At 36.4% G+C, this 23,362-nt stretch overlaps 2 protein-coding genes across 22 annotated transcripts in view; one reads left to right on the forward strand and one right to left on the reverse strand.

Moving 5' to 3' along the window:
* Window positions 1-4,388: 4,388 nt before the first annotated feature.
* Window positions 4,389-22,469, reverse strand: DTWD1 (DTW domain containing 1). Of its 3 annotated transcripts, none has more exons than XM_020875517.2 (6): window positions 22,361-22,469; window positions 19,505-19,634; window positions 17,623-17,941; window positions 13,193-13,336; window positions 10,990-11,239; window positions 4,389-4,715 (listed from the first exon to the last, which is right to left on the reverse strand). In XM_020875517.2, the coding sequence occupies exons 3-6, from the start codon at window positions 17,884-17,886 to the stop codon at window positions 4,468-4,470; spliced, it is 906 nt and encodes a 301-aa protein (XP_020731176.1). In that variant the 5' UTR covers window positions 17,887-17,941; window positions 19,505-19,634; window positions 22,361-22,469; the 3' UTR covers window positions 4,389-4,467. The 3 variants fall into 3 exon arrangements, with proteins under 3 accessions (XP_020731176.1, XP_020731177.1, XP_070325415.1); XM_020875518.2 differs by lacking the exon at window positions 22,361-22,469 and adding an exon at window positions 22,187-22,354; XM_070469314.1 differs by lacking the exon at window positions 13,193-13,336.
* The window catches only part of FAM227B (family with sequence similarity 227 member B), a 216,846-nt gene continuing 215,928 nt past the window's right edge, over window positions 22,445-23,362 (forward strand). For 6 of the 19 annotated variants that reach the window (XR_011488297.1, XR_011488296.1, XR_011488299.1 and 3 more), the window contains exon 1: window positions 22,487-22,771. The gene's annotated coding sequence lies outside the window, so the exon portion shown is untranslated. Of the gene's footprint in view, window positions 22,772-23,362 lie in introns of all 19 variants that reach the window. The other 13 variants (XR_011488294.1, XM_070469312.1, XM_020875513.2 and 10 more) reach the window with 6 other exon arrangements.

Below are 23,362 nucleotides of genomic sequence, written 5' to 3' on the forward strand. Positions count from 1 at the left end.
AGAATAAGATGGCTGCTATGAACTGCAACTTATAAGGTATTCTAACAGAAAGATGAGCTCAAACATAAGGAAGTGGGTATACAAATATTATTAAAAGGGCATATAGAATCTAGGCTGGTAAATGAAACTGTTTCCACCAAATCAAATGCTGAATCATTAAATACAGCTTTAGGACAAAGACCAAATTCAGGGTATTGCCATTACCACGGCCTCAAGGCAAAAAAATTGCTTGCCAATGCAGGAGATGTGGGTCCAATCCCTAGGTTGGGAAGATCCCCGAGTAGGGAATGGCAATCCACTCCAGTATTCTTGCCAGGAAAATCCAACGGACAGAGGAACATGGAAGGCTACAGTCCATGCGGCTCCAATCAGACATAACTGAGTGACTGACCACACACACATACACAAGGGAAAGACAAGTAAAGGGTGTAAGTATACACTCATTTTGTACAACCTCTGAAGGGATTAAAGAGATGCCTTTCAACTAAATCAAAGGGCTACTAGAAAGATTAAAGAAATTAGAAGACTGCTATGTTCAATACATGCACATTTCTACAAACTAAGCTGTGAGTACTTGAAGCATCTCAGGCTGAACTAGTTTCTGTAATCCTCTTCCACTGAAGTCTTCTAGACTTTTACCCCCCAGCAGCCCCCATATTTGAGAGAACCTCAATTACTTTACTAAACCTCTTAATTCATGCAATACTTTAATCTGCTTTCCTCACCACCTGGCTTCTCTAGAAAAGAGAGCCTGAGGCACAAATTAAATCTATTACTTTATTAGAAGAGGCAATCCAGGCTGGTGAGAGTAAAGATGTAAGGCTAACAAGGACTGGAAGCAAATGCAAATTGATAAACCAAACAGCATTTCATTTCTGGTTCATGATTAAGTCATGAAGAGACATTGCTGATAATTTGGCCAGTTCAGTTGCTTAGCTACATGGTACATCTCTGGGCAGGACGGTGAAAAATTGTGCCTCAAAACAGTCCATGAAAAGGATAGAAATTTGTGTGACAGCTTCTAGTCCATTGATCCAAGTCTTGCAGACAATTGGCTCTCCCAGATTGCATCATCTAACCCTTTTGACAATCACTGAGGGAAACCCTGTGGCATGATGCTTCCTTGAATCCAGAAGTGTTCGGATGGGCCAGAGATTCTGAGCATATGGCTAGCTGACCTCAGGCAGAGCAATTACTCCAGTCTGCTAGTACACAGTGTCACTATATAGGGTGATAGCTATGGCAAGGTGGTTGGTGGCCTAGGCAACAGTAGGGCCAAGAAGGTGAGAAGCCACTTGAGAAATATGTGTCGGATACTATATCCAAAGATGAGATACCTATGGCTGTAAATACATCCTATTTACCTATGAAATACCTATGGCTGTAAATATAAATACATTATGCTGTATCATAATAGCTATAAAGCTTCAGAGGCATAACAATGGACATCCCTTGCTCACACATCTATAACCGGATAGGTGTCAGGTTCTGCTGATCTTGGCTGGGATGGTTCACATACCTGTGGGTTGACTGGCTACTAGCCAGTCTAAGACTGGATTCAGGTAGGGTGACCAGGGTAATTTGGCTCTGCTTCATGCATGTCTCACCCTCTAGGAAGCTAAGCCAGACATGTACGTGCTTTTGGCAACAGCAGTAGCATAAGAGTAAGTGGGAATACACTAGACGTTTGGAAACACATATGGGCCAGAAACTACTTGAGAATGCACTTCAAAGGAGGATGAAAAAAACACCATGAATACAGGGAGGAGTAAAGAATTAGGGTGGCTTTTACAGTCTCTCAGACCAAAGAAAAACAAGACAAGTATAGACAATTCATTGTTCAAACAGGTATTATTATTGTTTGGGGGGAAGAATTTAAGATTTTTCTGGACTTAGCTATAAATTAGGTTCTTATGGAGGACGTGGGTTGTCTTTCTTAAGACAACTGTAAGACAGGAGCAAATGAGTTTTTTCCCTTCTCCCTTTTAACAATTATATTTTGTTGGTTTGTAGAGCCAGTTAAATAGCAATAGATTTTGGCTTAGGAAAGTTCAAATTTAGCCCAGAGAAATCCAACTTTGGCCCTGCTTAAATCAATTCAGGCCTTCCTCTGTTCCCAAGGCCAAGTTCTAAGCATGAAGAAATCCATTTTAATTCCATTCTTGTAAAATAACTGCTAGTCAGTTATTGCTTATTAACTAATAGGCAAGTCAGATAGTTTATTTGGCTAAGACTATTGGGGCTAATAATGTTCAAACTTTATATAAGCCACATTCCTTTTAATGAAGAGTGTAATAAAATGGTGACCTCACTGAACCAAATCATAAGTCCCAGATTCTAGACAGGATTCTGCCACTAACTGGTTGTGTGACCCTATGGGCATGTTACTTAATCTCATTAGGCCTCAACTGCCACAGATACATTAATCAGAGACTGCTCTAAACTACAATGTTTCAAAGATCTATTTTCACAGTATGCTAGTAGGCATTTCTTCTTCAAAAAAGTTTAAGAAATAATAACTTGAAGTTCAAAATGTTTATTGCAGGACTTTTCAGCACTTTCATGCTGTGCCTTTTGAATCTCTAAGAGGGGGATATAATGTGCAGCAAACAAATTTTACCGACAATTTTTTTTTTTCCATAAAACACATGTCCCACTGAGTGTACTCTGGGAAATGTATTGCTATTTCTAGCACTCATATGGGTGAAATTTAATAGTCAATATCCTATAAAGAGGACAACTTCAAGTGGGGACTTTCGAGAAAAATATCTCCCTTGTGGCTCAGTGATAAAGAATTCACCTGCCAGTGCAGAAGCGGCAGGAGATGAAGGTTCAATCCCTGGGTCAGGAAGATCCCTTGGAGAAGGAAATGGCAACCCACTCTAGTATTTCTGCCTGGAAAATCCCATGGGAAAGGAAGCCTAATGGGCTACAGTCTGTGCGGCTGGAAAGAGTCGGATACGACTTAGCAACTGAACAGCGTACAAAAATCACTATTTACAAAGGTACAGGCAGAGTTTAGGAAAACCAAGGTGTAAATGACCTACTTTGGGGCTAGGAACACCAGGAGACCTTACTACATAAATGAAAAGGGTAGAAGGAGGAAGTATGGGTCTGAAACGAACTGGAATAACTGCTGAGAAAAGGATGCCTGATAAGTGACCTTCAGTAAAGAGACACAGCCACCCATGGTGGCCTGGCAGCAAAGCAGCCAGGGAGATAAACAACACAATTTCATTTTCCTTTCAACTTTCAACCTACTGCTGGTCCTTCTGTTTGCTGATCCCAACCAAAAGCCAGTGGGCAAGGGGACCTACCTCACAGAGAGCAGAATGGGAAAGACTAAAGGGTAGATCCAGAGGGCAAACATAAGCTATTCAGTACAGTAGGGCTCCATTCACAAACAGCTAGATTAGATGATTAAATGATGTCCTCAGAACTCAAGTCTTTTTTATCTCTCCACTCTTTCTTTTGCTGGCTTCATTCTAAGGCAAAGTTTTGCCACCTGCAGCAGAGATGTCACCAGTAGCTCTAGGGTTATATACATCATGCTTAGCTCACAATTTTATAAAAGAAAAAGAATAAACACATGTATAGTACTTACTATATGCCAGGTGCTACTGAAAGCCCCATAGACACATTCACTCAGCTAAACCTCAACATCATCCTAATACCTACCGTATTACTGGTCTCTTCAGTAATCAAGAAACTGACAAGTGACTGGTAGGTAGAAAATGAAAAATGAGATTTAGATTTAGATAGTCTAGCCCTAGAGTCTGTAGTCTAGCTCTAGAGGCTGTGCTTTTAACCAGTGAACCATACTGCTTTAAGAAAAACAATCCCTACCTCCTTGAACATTCATTTATTACTTATCAAAAAGGAAACATGTGCTTATCCTGGGTCAATCACTAGGCATTTTGCTTGCTAACCTGGGTCATATGTCCATCCTTAAGATAGGACATAATTATTAACAATTCCTCCCTAAAAAAGATGCAGATTAAAAAAAAAAAAGTCCATCCCATGCAACATGGACTTAAAGAAACAGCCCTATGGACTGGAACTACAATTCTAGTTCTGCCCAGGTTTGCCATCAACCTTGAGCAAATTACTTGAGAAGATTCTGTGAGTATAGATGGAAAGATATGAAGATCTCTAAACAAATTTCTAATTACATCTAACACATAGATATAAAATAACACATTATTATATTAAAATATAGTAATAAAATTGAGATCTGCCAAACTTGAGCAAGTAACTTTTGAAATGAATTTTTTGGTCAACACCATCTCTGAAAATTCCCTTAGAAATATCTTCATTTTTAAAAATATGAAGTAAAATAAATAAAACCTCATTTTTTCAAGTGGTCTTACAGACATTACACATGAGTATTTCCTAGGAATAAACAAAGCACAATTATAATTTTATTGATTTTAGCAAAATAAAATTACATGAGCAACTTTTAAAAAACTAATGGGTAAGTTTTCTTGTTTCCTTGTCTCCAGGGCACTTGGCATTCTTTATCAACTGGTGCATAAAAGAGTAGAAAAATAAAAGATTATCATATTGTCCTTTGTATTTCTCTTTTAATATATCAGTATGATAGTCTACCAGAAAGTAGTAAATGGCTTCAATCGTGGAAAGGAAGGTATCTGGCTTTCCTTTTTGATGGCGCCAAAAGCAAGTTTTTCTTGTTTTCAACTCAACTTGTAGCAACCCTGCCAAAAACAATTAAGAAAAATATAGGTATTTCTTGTTAACCACAGGGTGTGGTACAATAATGATTTCCCTTAATTACTTTAAGGATTTTTTTTTAAAACTTCTTCAATCCCAATTCCAAACAGGGTATTTTCGCAAATGTATTAAGATACATACAGAAGCAATACAAAACACAGGATGAAATATTATCCATGACAATTATCTATAAGTCTCAGACCTTACAGCAATGGGTTACAAGTGGTTAACATTTAAGATGGTCATCTCTGTCATCTACTTTAACCCGTGACAGGACTAAGTTCACCAATTTTCAGAAAAGTTTCATTTCCTTGATAAATTGACATTTTTAAGACATCATTCATTCTGAAACTCACTGAGACCAGGTAGGCAGGATAACAATTCTTAACACTGTTAAAGCTACTGGATGATCACTTTTTGGCTCTCTCTTCATGTATAGAGTACCTACAGCTGTTTCAGTAGCTGTCACATCTGTGTTTCAGAGCCTTGGGGACACAGTCAGCTAATGCTGTGCTCCTAAATATTTAAAGAGGAAATGACTCATGAAATCTTAAAATAGTACTCTCATCTTTTGGACTTCCCTTGTGGCTCAGCTGGTAAAGAACCTGCCTGCAATATGGGAGACCTGGGTTCGATCCCTGGGTTGGGCAGATCCCCTGGAGAAGAGAAAGGCTCTATATCAGTATTCTGGCCTGGAAAATTCCATGGACTGTATATCCATGGGGTCACAAAGAGTTGGACATGACTGAGCCACTTTCACTTTCACTCTCATCTCTTAAAACTCAGATGTCAACATACAAACTCAGAAGGCTTTTAGCACCTTAGACCAGCACTCAGACTCACAATAAAATTTGCTTTTAAAAAATCATATTTTATTCTAAACCAATACTCACAGCAAATATAAACTGACCAAACCTGCCATTTAAAAGACAATGATCATCATAATGAAACACAATAGGAATGACCTCCACAAGGCTTCCATTCAATACACAATATTACAAAAACAATAAATTAATTACATGCATAATAGTTGAAAAGAGAAAAACACAATTGACATCTGTTGCTATTGTTCAGTTGCTAAGTTGTGTCCTACTCTTTGTGACCCCATGTACTGCAGCATGCCAGGCTTCTCTGTCATTCACTATCTCCTGGGGTTTGCTCAAATTTGTGTCCATTGAGTCGGTGATGCCATCCAACCATCTCATCTGCCGCTGCCCCCTTCTCCTTTTGCCCTCAATCTTTCCCAGCATCAGGGTCTTTTCCAGTAAGTGGGCTCTTCGCATCAGGTGGCCAAGGTGTTGGAACTTCAGCTTCAGCATCAGTCATTCCAATAAATATTCAGGATTAATTGCCTTTAGGATTGACTGGTTTGATCTCCTTGCAGTATAAGGGAATCTCAAAAATCTTCTCCAGCACCACAATTCGAAAGCATCAATTCTTCAGTGCTCAGTCTTCTTTATGGTCCAACTCCCACATCCACATGACTACTAGAAAAATCATAGCTTTGACTATACGGACCTTTGTTGGCAAAGTGATGTTTCTGCTTTTTAATATGCTGTCTAGGTTTATCATAGCTTCCCTTCCAAGAAGCAAGCATCTTTTGAATCACAGCCTTGTCATGGTGAAATATATTGGGGTAGAGAGATTTTTAAAAGGAACAAAAGTGCTAAACATGAAATATGGATAAATTCCACACTAAGAATTTCGGTTCTTCAAAAGATACCATAAAGAAATTTAGAAGATAAGTCAGAGACTGCATAAAGATATTTCAAAACATAAATATCTATATTCTATATAAAGAATTCCTACAAGTCAATAAGAAAAACAAAACAGTAGAAAAATGGACATAGATATTTCACAGAATAGGACATGTACAGCCAAATAAGCAAACAAAATGATGCTCAACTCAATTAGTGATTAGTGAAAGGTAAATTATGACTACAACCAGATACCATATTATACCCACTCTATTGGCAAGTATCAAACATTTGACAACACAATGGTAGGAGGCATTATGAACTGATAGGAATTCTCGCACATTAATGATGGGAGTATAAACCTGTATACCCCCACTTTGGAAAATAGTTGGCATCGTCCCATAAGACTGAACATTCTTATACATAACAAAACAGCAATTCCAGTTCTAGGTATGTTTCCTAGAGGAAGCTTGCACATGTGCAAAAATGTTCATAGTAGCACTGTGTGTAATAGTAGCACACAGTAGCACTATAGCAAAAACCAGAAATAATTGTTTCATCAACAGAAGACTGAATAAACCTTAGTATATTCACACAATCATACATTATATAGTAGTGAAAATGAGTAAACTATAGCTACAATCTTAGAAACAAAATGGTGAGCTTAAAATTTGAGTCCTGAGAAAACTACAAGTCAAAAAAGAAAAAAAGCAAAACTAATAATCTAAAAAAACCAAATCTTTTTTAATTGAAAGTATGTTATACAATATAAGTTACAAGTGTACAACATAGTGATTCACAATTTTTAAAGGTTATACCCCATTTATAGTTATAAAATATTTGCTGTATTCCCTGTGCTGTACAATACATCCTTATAGCTTACTTTAGAGTTTGTCCATTTTACTTTCCTACCCCTATATTGCCCCTCCTTCACTGGTATCCATCAGTTTGTTCTTTACATCTATGAGTCTGCATCTCTTTTACTATATCCTTGTATTTTTTTAGATTTCACATATAACTGATATCATATAATACTTGTCTTTCCATTATTTCACTTAGCATAATGCCCTCCAAGTCCATCCATATTACTGAAAATGGCAAGATTTCATTCTTTTTTAATGGCTGAGTAATATTCTATTGTGTGTATGTTTGTATTATGTGTACCACGTATGTTTTTCTCTAGGAGTTTTCTAGTATCTGTCTTACATTTATGTCTTTAATCCATTTTGAGTTTATTATTGTATATGGTATTAGAGAATATTTTAATTTCATTCTTTTACATGCAGCTGTCCAGTTTCCCCAGCACCACTTACTGAAGTAAGATGAATGCTAGTTTTAGTAATTTGGACTCCTTCCACAACAAAAAGACACCATCCTTCCCCAATGCATTCACCTAAACCTTTCAATGATGAATCTTCAAGAACATTATGCCACTCTTCACTTGCAGGCTTACATTTCATGATTAAATTAGGCACTCAAACTTCAAATGTTTTGTTTTGAGAGCAGTAAAACATTCACAGTTATTTCTCTGTAAAGTTTGGCAAAAGAGTATGTTACATTGTTAAGAAGATTCTTAATCTTAGCATTCATAATTAGAGTAACAGAAACATTTTAATACAGTACATTTGAGGGCTTAAATAGAAATGTAGAGTTGGTTTGTTCAGCTTAATCCCATCAAATGATAAAATGTTTTAAAATCTAACAGCAATGATTTATAACAAACAAGGGTTGTTTCTTGTGGAAGTAACTTGGCTTATCTGGAAACTGATATTTCACACACATATAGAGATAATAAATATGCTGAGCCCTAAATAGTTCCTGTGGTGTGATGAGGAGTCAGAAGGGACAGGGGTTGAAGTAGGAGATGCAGAAAAAACTGACTCTAGAAATCTGTTTATTTCATGATTTTGAAGGAATTAAGAAATCCATTTAAAATTCTGATGTAGCACAGAACTGAAATATATGATACTTTCTATGTGATCTGAGAAGGAATAACAGAAAACTTTTGTACAAATGTGATTTGAAGCCTTAAGCACAAAGGCTTAACAGATTTAAATCATAACTCAGTAATTCCCTTTTTTCAAGTGTTAAAACCACTTATGTTCTTCATTTGATCCTTTCCATTACCATATAAGGTACTTTAAAGAAAAATGGCTCAGGAAAAATCTTCAAACTGGGTAACATGCAACTGTAACTATTCAAGGGAATATGGCAGGCAGTACTCCAAAGAGCAGGTTTCATCAATCAAATATTAGCAATAAGATTACAAATCTTATTCTGTCATCTTTTTGCAGTCACTCTCCATACACACATCCTTCCCAAACACAGAAACACACAAGAACACAAACACACCATTTCTTTGTCTCTCTCTGCCTGCCTTTCTCACACACATACACCCAATCACACAGAGAGGCAGAATGACAAAGGAGTCTTACTAACATGTATGTTTTCAAGGGGTATAAGCTATATAAATTAAGCGAGTTAAATCTAGTATTGTCATTCACTTTAGCTTGAGACTAACTAACACAAGATTCCAAAAAGTGCCATACACTTTCTTTTCTACATGATGTACATTTTGAATAACTGCCTGAGAGAAGCTCTTCCAGTTTGAAACTGATTTGGAAACTGCTTAAAACCAACTGGTTAACTCTCTTGCTCTCTAATCATACATGGTATACAAATAAAGCCACCAAGGAGCCAGAAATAAACCCAAAGCTTTTAGAGAAACTACTGAAAAAGCCTAAACAACTGAGTAAGGAACAAGCGAACAAGACAGGTAATATTCTTCATATTACTAGCTGTGTTACTTGGGCAAGTAAAGCAACTCTTTACACCATTATTAGAAACTAAACTTTTCACTCTAAAGAAAAATATACAAACAAAACAAAAGAAAGAAATGTTAAATCTGAATTGGAACTATTCATGTGAACTCAATACATAGCTATTTATTTTTCTTGGCTCTGTCCACTGAAGCAATGATATACAAGCAGTAACAAATGTACCAGATCTTGGTTTCTAATAACATTCCCCATTAAAAGAACCACAGCTCCTTCAAACAATTAATTCTAGGTCTGGGGCAGGAAAAAAGTACAAGTGAACTTGGGACAGCTTGTTGTACCAGAAAGACTAAAGAGGCCATGCCACAAAGGACCTGAAACGTTCCCAATGGCAAAATTTTAGACAATTTGGGCATCAAAAAGAATATAATCATGATAAATTATAATATACTGAATGAAAAAGAAACCCATAAGACCACAATGATCCCAAAAAGAGGTGGTGGGAAAGAGAGGAAAAAGGAGAGAGGGAAAAAAGAAAAGCTCATCTTTATATAAGAATGCCAGGAAACAAATGTAGAAGAAATAAAAACATTAAAATTTCATCATTTTGTAATCCTTAATGTAATTACTGGTTTAGGCAATAGTCTGTCTGTAATGCAAGAGACGAGGTTCAAACCTTGGATCGGGAAGACTCCCTGGAGAAGGGAATGGCTATCCACTCCAGTATTCTTACCTGGAGAACTCCATGGACAGAGAAGCCTGGTGGGCCACAGTCCATGGGGTCCCAAAGAGTCAGACACAACTGAGCAACTCACACACACACACACAGACACACATCAATAAGTAGTAAAACCACTTGGTAAAAAGCAGTTGGGAAATAGTTCAGTGTCTTAAAAGTATTTCCCCATAGATTACTAGTAATTTCAACAAAGAAAATAAACTTTATAATGGAGAGATCTAGCAATCACCACTTTAATCAAGGAATTAACATTATCAGCAGTAATGGAAAAGGGTATACTATGTCCTCTTATTTGATGTATGACAATTTTAGTTACTAATAGGGTAACTAATCACGTATTAAAGGTACACCATGTCCTCTTATTTGATGTATACAACTTTAGCTATGAATAGGGTAACTAATCACCTAAACAACTTCATTTCTGAAAAGCAATGCTATTATTAATTATATCAAAACAATAGATATAAACTAGATTTTTCATAGAAAATGATGGATTTATCCTTATCTGAAGCATCCTTACAAAAATATTTAAACTGAATCTAACACTAAAATCAGCAGACAACTGATCTGTCCTCTTCACACAAGCCCAAGTCATAAAATGCAAAAACAGGGGACTGTTTTACATTAAGAGACTAAAGAGACATAATAACCAAATGGAATCTGAGTTGACATGCTGTATCAGAGGAAAAAGGCTACAACAAATATTTTTAGGTCAATTAGGGAAATGTAAATTTGGACTAAAGATTATAGAACTTTTGCTAACTTCCTTATAGTGATAATGGTATAGCAATTACGCCAGTCTTCTTTAAGGATGTATACTTAGATATTTAAGGGTGATGTGCTCTAAAGCCTGCAACTTACTTTCAAATGGTTCAACCAAAAATATACATATCTAAGTACACACAGATACATATAATAGAGAAGGAAAAATAAAGCAAAGGTGGCAATGCAACTCTTCTTGAATACATCAGTAGGTTTGAAGTTTCTGAGAGTTGGGGGAAGGAAAAGTCAAAAAACAAAATGCAACATTTTTATTCTTGTTTACCTTGAAGTCTCTCATCAGTGAATATCTTGTTTGTTTGGTTCCAGGTGCTATCTATGAACACAATTTTTTTCAGTGTTGTGTCTTTGCATTTGCTGTCATTCAGATTCTGTTCTTCAGTTTTCTTGCGTTTAATGGATGGCTTATCAAGGTCATCATTTTTGCCTCTAATGCTATTTTGACTCTTTTTTTGCAGATGAAAAGAAATATCTTTTACTGAAACAGACTTAGGTCCAGGAAATACAAGTGCAACCTAAAGCAAAGAAGTTTGCATTAGTAGTGTGCTATGATATTCAAAATTAATAAATTCAGACTTAAAACTTCAAGAGGAAAAACTATGTTGAGTATCTGAGAAAAAAGCATTAGGTTTTAGCATATGTGCCTCTTTAATATATATGTGGTAAAGTTTTTGGTTCTTCCCTGGTAACCTATAATCATAATATACCACCAAGAGATACTTCTATACTTTAAAATAAGTTATTCACTTATTGATAGAAACCAGGTTAACTGTATCTTAAATAAAAAAACTAAACTCTGTAATGTTTCATAAAATAAAAGGCAAAGTATTGGGTACTTTGTAAAAGAACCATTGAAAAGCGCTTGGTAATTAAATACTATCTTCACCTATATAATAAGCAAAGAGAAAACAAATGATACAGCCAATGCTGGTGAGGAAACGGTGTAACAGGCCTTTAAAGCCATTACTGATGTCAAGTTTAAATAACATAACTCTGTGAAAGCCATTTGGCAATATAAGTCAAGAGTCTTGAAATGTTCATACACTTTAGTCAAATGAAATTTCAATTATGGGAATTTATCTTAATAAAATAATTCAAAATATACATATACTCACAATACCCAGAATATATGTTAAAGTACATTTATTACAGTGAAAACTTAAAAATAAAAAAATTTAACTGTTAAAGAATTACTCAGTGAATTATCGTACTTCCTTTCTTTCAGCATGTTTTTACTGAGACCTTATATACTGTAGAACCTCCAAGGTATGAACAACTCCTAACACAAAGCAGGCACCCAGCAAATATTTGTTAAATGAACAAATGTTGATAGAATCATGGGTATTTATCCTCCATATTTTTCCCTATTTCCAAAGATTTCTGAGTGTAGATAATCATTTTTAATATGAAAAATAAATATTGTTAAAATTTAAAATCTTAACTTTATAAATGTCAATGTTATAAAAGTTTTTCAGACACTCACAATGCACACCTACCTTTCCCCCATACCCAACTAGCAAAGTCCAGGGCTTCTTAGTTTTCTTAGACTAAGAGCACATCATGTCTTTTTATATTAGGTAGCACTATGTTCTATTTAACTGACATGCTATCTAGCTGATCAAAGAAGGAAATACAAATATACTCCCTAGATCCCAAACTCAGATATCATTTACAAACACAACTTTCTATATAAACTCAACCAAAAATTACAAATATATTGATAGGAAAGGAAAAACTTACCAAGTTCTTTCTTAAACAAACAAATGCACTGATTTTTTATTTTGTTTCTAGATTTACCATACCAACAAAATGTTCTCCCAAGAGACCTAAAAGACTTTATATGTTTCTTTCAGAAGTATTCAAGGCCTAATTTTTTGAGATCTATAGCAACATCACTTTTCAACAAGATCAGCTGTAAAGACCTGTTGTCATTAATGTGACCATTTCAGCTAGGTGAAAATCCATTAAGAATCTAGAAATGAGCAAGGAAGGTCTCTGAATAGCCAAAATAAATATCACAAAAGCCATTACTAAAGCTTTTAATTTAGAAAGGATTTCTAAAAATCCTTCTAGCTTAGTCTTTTTTCCTTCTGGAGAAATTTCAACATTTGTAATCTGGTTTCTCAGTTTGTATCAAATTAGACTTTAGGTGTAGCACATGAATAAGAATAGAGAAAGGAGAAAAGTAAAAGCAGGCCTAGTAACACTAGCAAAGAGTAAAAACTGGAAGAAATAATGCAGAAAAACTAGAAAAAGTGAAGAGAGAGACTCAAAAAGGCCTAACATCTAGGGTCACTTGATCTTTTAAGATACTGATGAAGTAAACTGTATTTTGTTAAGTGCTGCAGAAGGTTAACCCAAGACCATTAAATAGTAAATTATGTTCAAATAAGTTTAGAAAGGCAATGCAGTTTAAAATTCATATTTAGATTCAATGTGAAAAGGTGTAAAAAAAATAAGCTGCCTACTTCATGGTCCTTTTCTTCATATTCTGGAATACACGGATATGTATAAATATTTACAAATTCAGGTGCTAAGAGTTTTGCATGTACAGCAGTGCTTTTGCCATCTGTTTCATTCGGATGTTTAATGATGTCAATCTTCAATGGTAGCTAAAATTTAGAGAAAAAGGAAAAAATGAACAAAATAGAAAATTCTAATTTTTATGTTAATAAAAATGGTCTTTAAAGCTTAAATAGCAAGCTCACACTAAGTTCCTATGAATATACTTAATAGTTTGAAAGTCACACTTTTTTAGAACAGAATACTAAGACTAGTAAGAGTCATAAAGCAAACACAAATTTATTTCTTAATACTGTTAATCATGTACTAGAACTCATTTAACAGACTCTTATAGCAATGTTCCAATGTCATATTCATTTGTCACATTGGACTGAGTCCTATTCCTTGCATTCAAATATCTGTGTCAAGAACATTTTTTATAATTGCTATTAACTTTCAGGTCTGTTAATTTTATAATATATTAAAAAGAAATATAAGCTGAGGCAAAAATTTTAGATCTAAAATTCAAGTTAAAATTTTGCTCCTCAAAACATCTTTTGAGGTTAAAGGTATTATCTTTTAATGTTAACATCATGATTCTCAGCATGTGAAATTATTAATTGGAAAAAGAGTAACAGAAAGGTTCCAGGAGGTATACTCTATATAAAAAATAACTTTTCAAAATCATTTTGCCTCTTTTCCTTAGTCTCATTATTTAATTACTATGAATTATGTCCTGTATGCAAAAATAATAGTCTCGCAAATTTCTTGAGTTAGATTTTTCTATTATTTCGCTGACTTGTTCAGTTTAGTTTTCTGTATAATGCTTGTATGAATCCTGCCTTCAGCCATGACTATGGAAACAGAAGCCAAGTCATATCTCTGCCATCATATAAGAAATTCTCTCTGGACGGGTTTTTTGCTGTAGAGTTCAAATGACTTATTTGTTATGATAAGTACTGTTCCAGCTCCCAACCCATACTAAAAGGCAACATTCTAGGTATTTACTCTGGGGGAACAGTTATTTTACCCTGGAGTACAAAACTACCTTGTTTTTTAGAACAGATTTATTAAAGATAGGATTGAAACAATAAGCTGCACATATTTGAAGTGTACAATCATATGAGTTTTAACATATGCTCCTTTGAATTCATCACCACAATAAAGTTAATGAACATATCCATCATCCCCAAAAGTCTTCTTGTGTCTCCCTCCTTCCCCTTAACTCATCAACTACCACCCACAGTCCTAGGGAACTACTGATCTATTGCTATAGGTTAGTTGGCATTTTCCAGAATTTTGTATACATGAAATCATAAATTATAAACACTTTTCTTTTGATTGCCTTCACTTAGAATAATTATTCTGAGATTCATTCATGTTGTGTGTGTCATTAACTCCAGAACTATTTTTTAAAGGGGCAGTTTCTATATGCTACTAGATGATCCCAAATTGTACATAGTTTATCACTCAGGATAATTATGTGGAAAGAGGAAGCTAGAAGGGCCATAAACATCCCAGATAACATTGAAAACATCCCTAGTTTTCAATCCAGGGTTTCAAACCCGATGTCTCCTACCTTCTCCTTAGGCCTAGTGATCATTTATAACTTGAAGGCAACTGCTTCAAAACATCAAATCAACTTCTATTGATAGAAAATTTACCATTTAAGTAGGCAGTTCACAAATGATTTTACATCAGTCTACCTCTGGCTGAACTCTACATCAGACTTTCCTCATGAAACTCAATCCCAGCTGATGCTACTCTACATTCCCTTTCCCCAGGGTCTCTCAGTAGCAGCTCAGCATTATCTTAGTTCAGGGAAAGCAAGAAAGAGAAAGAAAAAACAAAGCAGATCATGACAAAGTATTCTAATACGAATAAAACCGACTTTCTTATACAGCTGATGAATAGAGCTGAAAATTACAAATAGAGCTGAAAAATCCAACATTTCTGATCAGGTGGCTATCTCTGAAGGACATCATTTAAATCAAGAATGCAGGACTGAAAGTTACTAATGTATTTCACAAATCATGAAACTAGCATATCATGGACTAACATCTACAAGTATAAAACAGTTATGTAATATCTGTGCTCAAGAAGTATTTCTGGGAGCCAAGCCATGTATCTTTAGTTCCCCCTGAGTAAGCCTGAAAATTATACTATGAAAGTCCAGTCACAGGTCAAGTCATGGAAATACAGAAATATATGTTTGTGTTCTCGTTCACACATTTTAAAAGAAAATATATCTTAAACAATGACAGGGTACAGAGTAATGCAACTAGAGTTGACCAGACTCAGTTCAAGTAGAGATGTTTTGTTTTCAAACATTTAAAGACCATCAATCTGTTCCCTAACATCTATGTTTCCTATGAGAGATTTACCACAAAACTTTCTACCCATATTTACCAAAATACAATTAGCAGAAAACTCTAGCCTTTTTCCATGTGATTATCAACCTTCCCAAAGAGAATCTTTTCTAGTACTCTAATAAAGATGAAGCTTTCATCTGATGATCTTTCTTCACCTTAAAAAAAAAGACATTTGTCATGACTTAAAAAAAAATTAATGAATTTGTCATGACATTGAAAAATTTTTCTTCTGCATTAAAAAGATATATATTAATGAATTTAATCCCTAGAGTAAAATTTATAGCTTGGGAGGTACTTATTCATTATGTAGTTATCTTCCCTTCCGAAGCAGGCTATCTAAAAGCAAATGCTGCACCATTTGTAAAAATAAAGTAGAAACTAGAAAAATTTTTAGATTTTTTTTATTAATATGTAGTAACTCACAAAATTTTACATATGGCAATTAAAATAAAACACATCAGAAAATTTTGCACCATCCAGTAGGCCATTTAGAGTTGATCAAACTCTTGGTATAGTGTTTCAGCCATTTCATTAAAATAGTGGACATTAGGTCATGGATTTAAAAAACAGTACTCAATTATTAAATTTCTATGAAAATATTAGCCCTATATTATTAACTTTTATTATTCTGATCATCAACCCTGTTGAACAAAATATATCTTAAAACTTTTAATGGGATATTTTCTTTATGTGGCTATGATATAAACAGAAGATGAAACGATTCTGTTCATTATTTTCAAAACTATACTTCAAAATGTAACATTCTTATATGAGAGATGGGGATAATGGGAGAAGGGAGATAAAGGAGAAGGGGGCGGCAGAGGATGAGATGATTAGATAGCATCACCAACTCCATGGACATGAATTTGAGCAAGCTCCAGGAGACAGCAGAGGGCAGAGGAGCCTGGGGTGGCAAAGAGCTGAACATAACTTCGTGACTGAACAACAATGCGGACTTTAGAAGAATTATTGGACTCAAGCTCTCAGTTTTTCTGAGGTAACTATGAAGCTTACTGGATTCTACACTTAGTTATTCTTGGCCAGTAAACTTGCCAGTAGCCTCTAAGAATGATTTTAGATCCCTAAGCAGACCATGGACTTGCCAAGGTAACATGTAGGCTAAAATGCAATTCAAGTAACAAAATACGAGTGTTTCAAAGTATTGTTCTTACTTGAAATTTAAATGAACCTTATCACCACATTAAACTTTCTTTCTTATTGCCAAGTTCTAATGAGTTCATGTGTAGAATTTGGTCTCTTTAAGGTCTTAACAGGCAGCAGTCAAATTTCATAAACCATTTGACTTAAAGTTTGAGTCACTGTTAGACAAGTTAACATATACATAACTAAGTCTTTGATTACATAGGCATGATAGTCTACAGACCTTTTATCTACACAAAAATAGTCTTGATAGGCAACAAAAAGTATAAGGTAAGCAATCAATTCAAATCAATTTGTTGAAATCTGGCGTTAAATCACTAACTATAACACAGCCCAATGAGCAGGCCTTAGTCTTTTCAATTTCAATTTAGTTTAGTTTTGGTCACTGACATGTGCGCCGTCTCCATATACAGAATGAGACTAAACTCACAATTCTGCCTAAGCAAATATCAACCCTAGTTCCTTCAGGATATGTTTTCTTCTCAAGGGCAGTCCAAGGCCCTCAGGTGGTTTTTGAAGCTCCTTCATGCAGCCTATAAACTTGTTTCTTGTAGTTTTCAAGTTTATACAACATTTTTTCTATGCTGTAAATGAATTATAATCATTTATTTTAAAAAATAACTGATTTCATTAAAAACAGCAGCATTCATCTCATATGCAAGTTTTTCAGCAATGTATGTCTCTTTTTCTAGAAACAAGGGGGAAAAAATAGGTTTACAGGTCTACAGGATTAAACTTTCTATTAATTAATTTTCATAATGATGTCATTTATCAAGCTTATCAGTTATATTAGAGTAGGGATATATCAGATGTGTCTTTAAAATCAATTCTCCTACTTCCAAACAATTAAATTTCTCACCAACCTTCACATGTGGTATCTGTTCAACAGGTACATTCTCAACGGGGACGTAACATGTATAGCAGTAGAACATTCTTGAACCACCACACTTCACACATTTTGATCTTCCATTTTGCTGAGCTTTTTTGAGAACTTCTTGAGATGCTAAGCATAAGTTTTGAAGAGGATCTTCTGCGGCTATGCATGTAGTTTGTGACTGCTGTATTTCCACAAATTTTGAATTATCTTCTTCCCTTTCTTTGAAAGATATAGGTGTACTGAGAGACATTTTTCATTCAAATCAAAGTTTAACTTTTATTTCTAAAACACATATTATAGATGCACTAGAAAAAAAAGGGGGGGGGGCAAAATAAAAAACATAAAACATTTCACTCACTCTTTCTACAAAGAAAACTACTCCATTTAATTCACAACTGTGTGCTGACTCAGGGACGGGGGAGCCTGGTGGGCTGCCGTCTATGGGGTCGCACAGAGTAGGACATGACTGAAGCGACTTAGCAGCAACAACAAATGTTAATAAGTTTTTAAACCACTAGATTAGCATGCTTTAAGATATAATATTAAAAAGCAATAAACTAAAAAAAAAAAAATTACCCTTTAAAGCAAGTCCCTCCATAAAAATAGAAGATTGTCTCCCAAAAAAATTATTTCAAATATAAAGTTTAGGTACAATCTATTTCTCAGTGACTATTTTTGTTCCAGGAACAGTACTTTTGTTCTATATTAGGAATGTAATGTTTTTATGTTAGTATCAGCCAGGAATGTATTCAACCCTGCAAGCTCTGACTTTCACTTGTTATTATAAAACATCAAATCACACTCTGACATGACATCAATTCTCAGTCTGAACCTCGAAAAAAATACAAGGTGAAATCAGTAAAATTTAGTTGGTTATGTTCTAAAAGATGTAATTCTCTCCAACATAAATTAAAACACTCATAAAAATATAACTAAACATCCATTAAAATGAGGCATCCACTAGCAATTATAATTTTTTAAATGTCTCAAAAGGTGAAACATATGCCTATAAAAATATAAAGGCATATACATAAAGATTACAGTATAATCTTATAAAAGTTAAAATTTTACAGAGTAACATCAGTGTTCACCCATTCTAAGAAATCATACTGCTTTCAAAAATATATACCATTCAGTCTTCAGGTCTAGAGATAAAACAGTAAAGTGCCTTTCTCACTTAAATATTTCCTTCAAAGGAGGATGATGGTTGCCAAAATTGTTATTCAAATACTTTGTAAGCACAATAGACTTAGACAGAAAAAGAGACTGGGGCCCTCTTCATTCGATATGCATTCCAGAGCTGTAAAATGATTCTCATAACCTAAAGCCTTGGTATTGTGGTGTTTAACTATGAGACTCCAGGCACTTTAAGTACAAACACTGAGAGGAGAAAAGCTGTGACAGAAACAGGAAACTTTCTGTGGTTTCCCAAAACGAAAGTGAACAAAGAGTCCAGTGGAACATAATACATATAATTTACTAACAAGAAGTTAGTGATACTAATTTAATTAGTCATCAGGAGTCTTTTATAGATTGTAAATGCCAGGGAACTTGGGACCCAAATAAAGAAAGGCAAAGAAAAAAGATGTTGGTCATTGAAGGAAAAGTAAAATATACTTGCCAAATTTATTCAAGGGGAAAGCCAAAATACAATAAATATTTTTGATGTGTACTGATTAGGTAAGGGTTTACATTTTGGGTTGATAGGACAAAGAGATATTTAAAAACGATGGTCCAATCCCTTCTTCTTGCCTCACGAATGGAAAACATTATGTGACCTCTACTCCAAATCACTTTCCTAAAAATGACTTTTATTTTTGTCAATATGCCCTCAATGACTGGGAGAGTGCAGGATATTAAGCTGTTACCTTTTCTTGAGGCTCAGATCCTTTTAAGACTGCATGAGAGTCTTCGACCTTCTCTCTAGTAAATGCACTTACAGATGCAGTATTCTGCACACAATTTCAGATGCTTTGCAGGTTAGATTCTAGAGTCCATCTACAAATACAGGTAAAGAAATCTTGGCCAAGATCAAAAGGTCATTCGAAGGACAGGAGAAGCCTTAAAATCCCGGGAAGAGATCCTATTAGTCTCCAGAAATCAGAGCCACAAATCCTTCTCTGGCCAACAAAAGGTCAATTCTCACAAGCCAATGGAGGTCTCATCACTGAACTTAGGAAACTAACTGGTCCCTAAATCGTCTTGGTTTGGCTTTGTTCTACTGTTTACCTGAGGTTCTTAAAAACATTTTTAGGCTACAATAGTCTTGAGTTATCCAGATCATGGGCTTATCCTAAAAAAGCAATTGGAGTGGTCTAATTCAATTTGACTCCACTTAGGTGGGTATTCCAGTAGCTATGCAGGGATTTGCATGTGCCACTATGGGGCCCAGGGTTAGTGGGGAAGTATGCAGTTCCCAACGGTGTCATAAAAGTCAATGTAGTTGCTTGATGTTTAATGGAAAACTACTGGTGAGTTTTTCTGGCGCCTCAAAGTATTCTCCTCCTGAAATGCCTCATAAAAATCCCCATGTATTCCACTTGGCAGTCCATCCATATAGCTAAATGAATTTTTTTGTTGTTGTTTTGTCATTCAGACGTGTCCAACTCTTTTGCAACCCTATGGACTGTAGCCCACCAGGCTCCTCTGTCCACAGGATTTCTCAAGCAAGAATACTCGAGTGGGTTGCCATTACCCTCTCTAGGAGATCTTCCTGACCCAAGGATAGAACCTGCATCTCTTGCATCTCCTGCATTGGCAGGCAGGGGTTTTTCACCAGCTGAGCCACCAGGGAAGCCCCAAATTAGCAGAGCCTTATATAAAAAGTCCTTTCTCTACAAAAATCAAAACACCTTGAGACGGTGCAAGGGAAAGGTCTATGGCTCCCTGCCTTACCTCACCTACACACTCTCACATGTAGATGAGACGGCTACAGAAGAGGCCTGCAGTTCTAAGTCATGGGGAGCTCCCTCAAAGGTCTCTAAAACCATACGAACAAGGGATCCATCCTGACCTAATCAACAGACTGTTTCTAATGTGTACAAATCATTTATAGCACACAAGATTCAAAACTTTCAAAGCATATATCTTAACATCAATTATGTGTGAAAAATACAAGTGGAGTTGTTGGGGTTACTGAGAAAACATAAAAAAACTTCATTCCTAAGGAACTAACAAATATTTTTGCCTAGATATGCACCTGTCATTTTGCAACTTGGGTTGAAAACAAATTAATTTTTTAATTACTCCATCAAGTTGTACCAATTCTACCTTGCACATAATCCTGTATTTTTAGTCTCAGAGTCAGGATTCTAGATGGCCCATTGCAATCTCTTCACCTCTTTGCTTTCATGTGCTTATTACTAGTTCCAGATACTTAACATGGAAAAATGCATTTTAATTTGGAGTTACCTTTTAGTTAAGCTATCCTTCCTAGTAGTAGTCAACTCCCCAAGAGTAGAATCCTTCACTCTGCAATTCCATAATGAGGAATTCAACAAATACTTGTTAATTAAATCAAAACCATTATGAAAAAGAAGCATTCACTATGCAACTGCTACTGAAGTATCTGACAACCTTTACCTGTAATCTGCAGCCTGGCAGATTTTTTTCTTGTTTTTCCAAAATAATAATGCAAAAGACTCCTAGCTACAAATAAGTTAACTCCCACCCCCACCCCCCATCCCCATGCAGGAGACAGGAGTTCAATCCTTGGGTTAGAAAGATCCACTGGAGGAGAAAATAGCAACCACTCCAATATTCTTGCCTGGAAAGTCCCATGGACAGAGGAACCTGGCAGGCTACAGTCCATGGGATCGCAAAGAGTGGGACACAACTGAGCACACAACACAGCAATGGAACATTATATAAACTCCTCATCCTGTACTTCGGATCATAACAGTACCAAATAAAACCCACTTAAATTTTATTTTCCTATTTTTAAGAACCTGGTCATACATACAGGTCCAATGGGCTACTGTTAAAAATTCAAGGCAACACCTTTTTCTAACAGGCTAACAGTCTATGCCCTCCTCACCACCACTCCCCCCCGGCCCCAACACACACATAGCACCCACCCTGTGGTAGAGATTGTCTTGCCTTAGTTTTTCATGGTACACTGGGGTTTAGAGAGAAGTAATTTTTAAATATTGTGGTTCTGAATCAAGCAGTGATTTTATCATCCAACTTCATGGAACTGGCACCTCAGTGTTAATAAACCTCCTGACTTGTCCTACATTTCCAAGAAATAATTCAGACTTAAGGACACCCTCTTTGCTCATTACGTATTTATAACCTTAATATTTTAAATACACTGCATGGCACACTATGCCTGTACTAATTTTCTCCTTCGGTGATAACCACTGTCCCGCAAATCACTCCAAACACTAAAAAATAAAGAATAGGGTACCTAGTGGACTAACTTTGCCTAAACAGACTTTTCTTGGGCCGGACTGCACTGAAAATAATGGTTAGGAGTAAAAAAAAAAGGGGGGGGGGGACTTTTTTTGAAGAAAAATTTGGACGCCCTTTCCCCAAAGGGCCCACAAGACCTTAAACACGCTGGCGGCCGCACAGGGACCAGGGCCCCGCTCACAAGCGACACGCAGCACGACCTCCGCCGGGGCCCGGCCATGGAGCATCCACTCCCGCAGCTGCCGGGCTGCGAACCCCGGTCCCCACAGAAGCGCTGAGACCCGCAAGAGGGATCAGAGTGGGACTCAGACCTGCACAGCCCGCGAATCCTCGCACGGTTCCACGCGTCTTCCGCTCCGCCGGAGCCCAAGGTGCGCGCCCGGCCCCGGTCCCGCCTGGCCGCGGCGGAGCGCTTTCCGGGCAACACCAGAGGGAGGAGCCCGGACGTTGCTAAGGCCGTTGCTAGGGCCGGCCTCGGAGCGGGTTCCGCTGGCAAAGGTAACGGGCGGGGACAACCGCCGTGAGGGGTTAGAGGTAAAGTCCCGCCCCAGGTTTTCCAGCTGTCGGTGTGGTGTCACCTTTTTCCGGAGAGAAGTAATGGAGAACCAGGACCCTGCTCCGTGAGGCCTGGCCTCACATCCCGCCAGCGCTGCGCTGAGCTCCCTCCTGAGACTGGCCGGGACCGCGGAAGGGGGACGCGGTTCTCGAAATGTACTATCAAGGTGTAGTGGCAGTGCGTTGTGAAAATGCTGTTCCTACAGAACACCTTCCCATTTGCCAATCCCTAAAATATTTTAGTCGTGAGAACTTTGTTCTGTTACTTTTTTTTTTAATGGCTGTGTCCAGAGGAGTAGTTCGTATGCTGTATAGTAAGGAAAGCTGTTAGAAAAATTATATCTGATAATGAGGTCTACTTTAAAACTACAGACTCACGCAGAGTTGGGACTACTTTGTGCACTTTTCCAATCTGAAATTAAGCATAGTATGCGGATAGATTATTAAACCATTTTTCCTTGCCCCACCCCGAAGAAAATCTGTAGGGAAGGAATGCATGTTGACAGTTGTGAGGTTTAAAAACACATTGGCCAGATCTTGAGCAATGTATTTATTGAATACTATGGATTTAGCAGTTGAGAGTTAAAAGACAGAATTTTGCCTTAGGCTGGGGTCCCCAGTCTCCAGGATCTAATGCCTAATAATCTGAATTGGAGCTAATATAATAATAGAAATAAAGCACACAATAAGTGTAACGCACTTGAATCATCCAGAACCCACCCCCACCTCCCCCACCCCAGTTCTTGGGAAAATTATTT

This window comes from Odocoileus virginianus, chromosome 6, assembly GCF_023699985.2.
Source record: "Odocoileus virginianus isolate 20LAN1187 ecotype Illinois chromosome 6, Ovbor_1.2, whole genome shotgun sequence".
Taxonomy (NCBI): domain Eukaryota; kingdom Metazoa; phylum Chordata; class Mammalia; order Artiodactyla; family Cervidae; genus Odocoileus; species Odocoileus virginianus.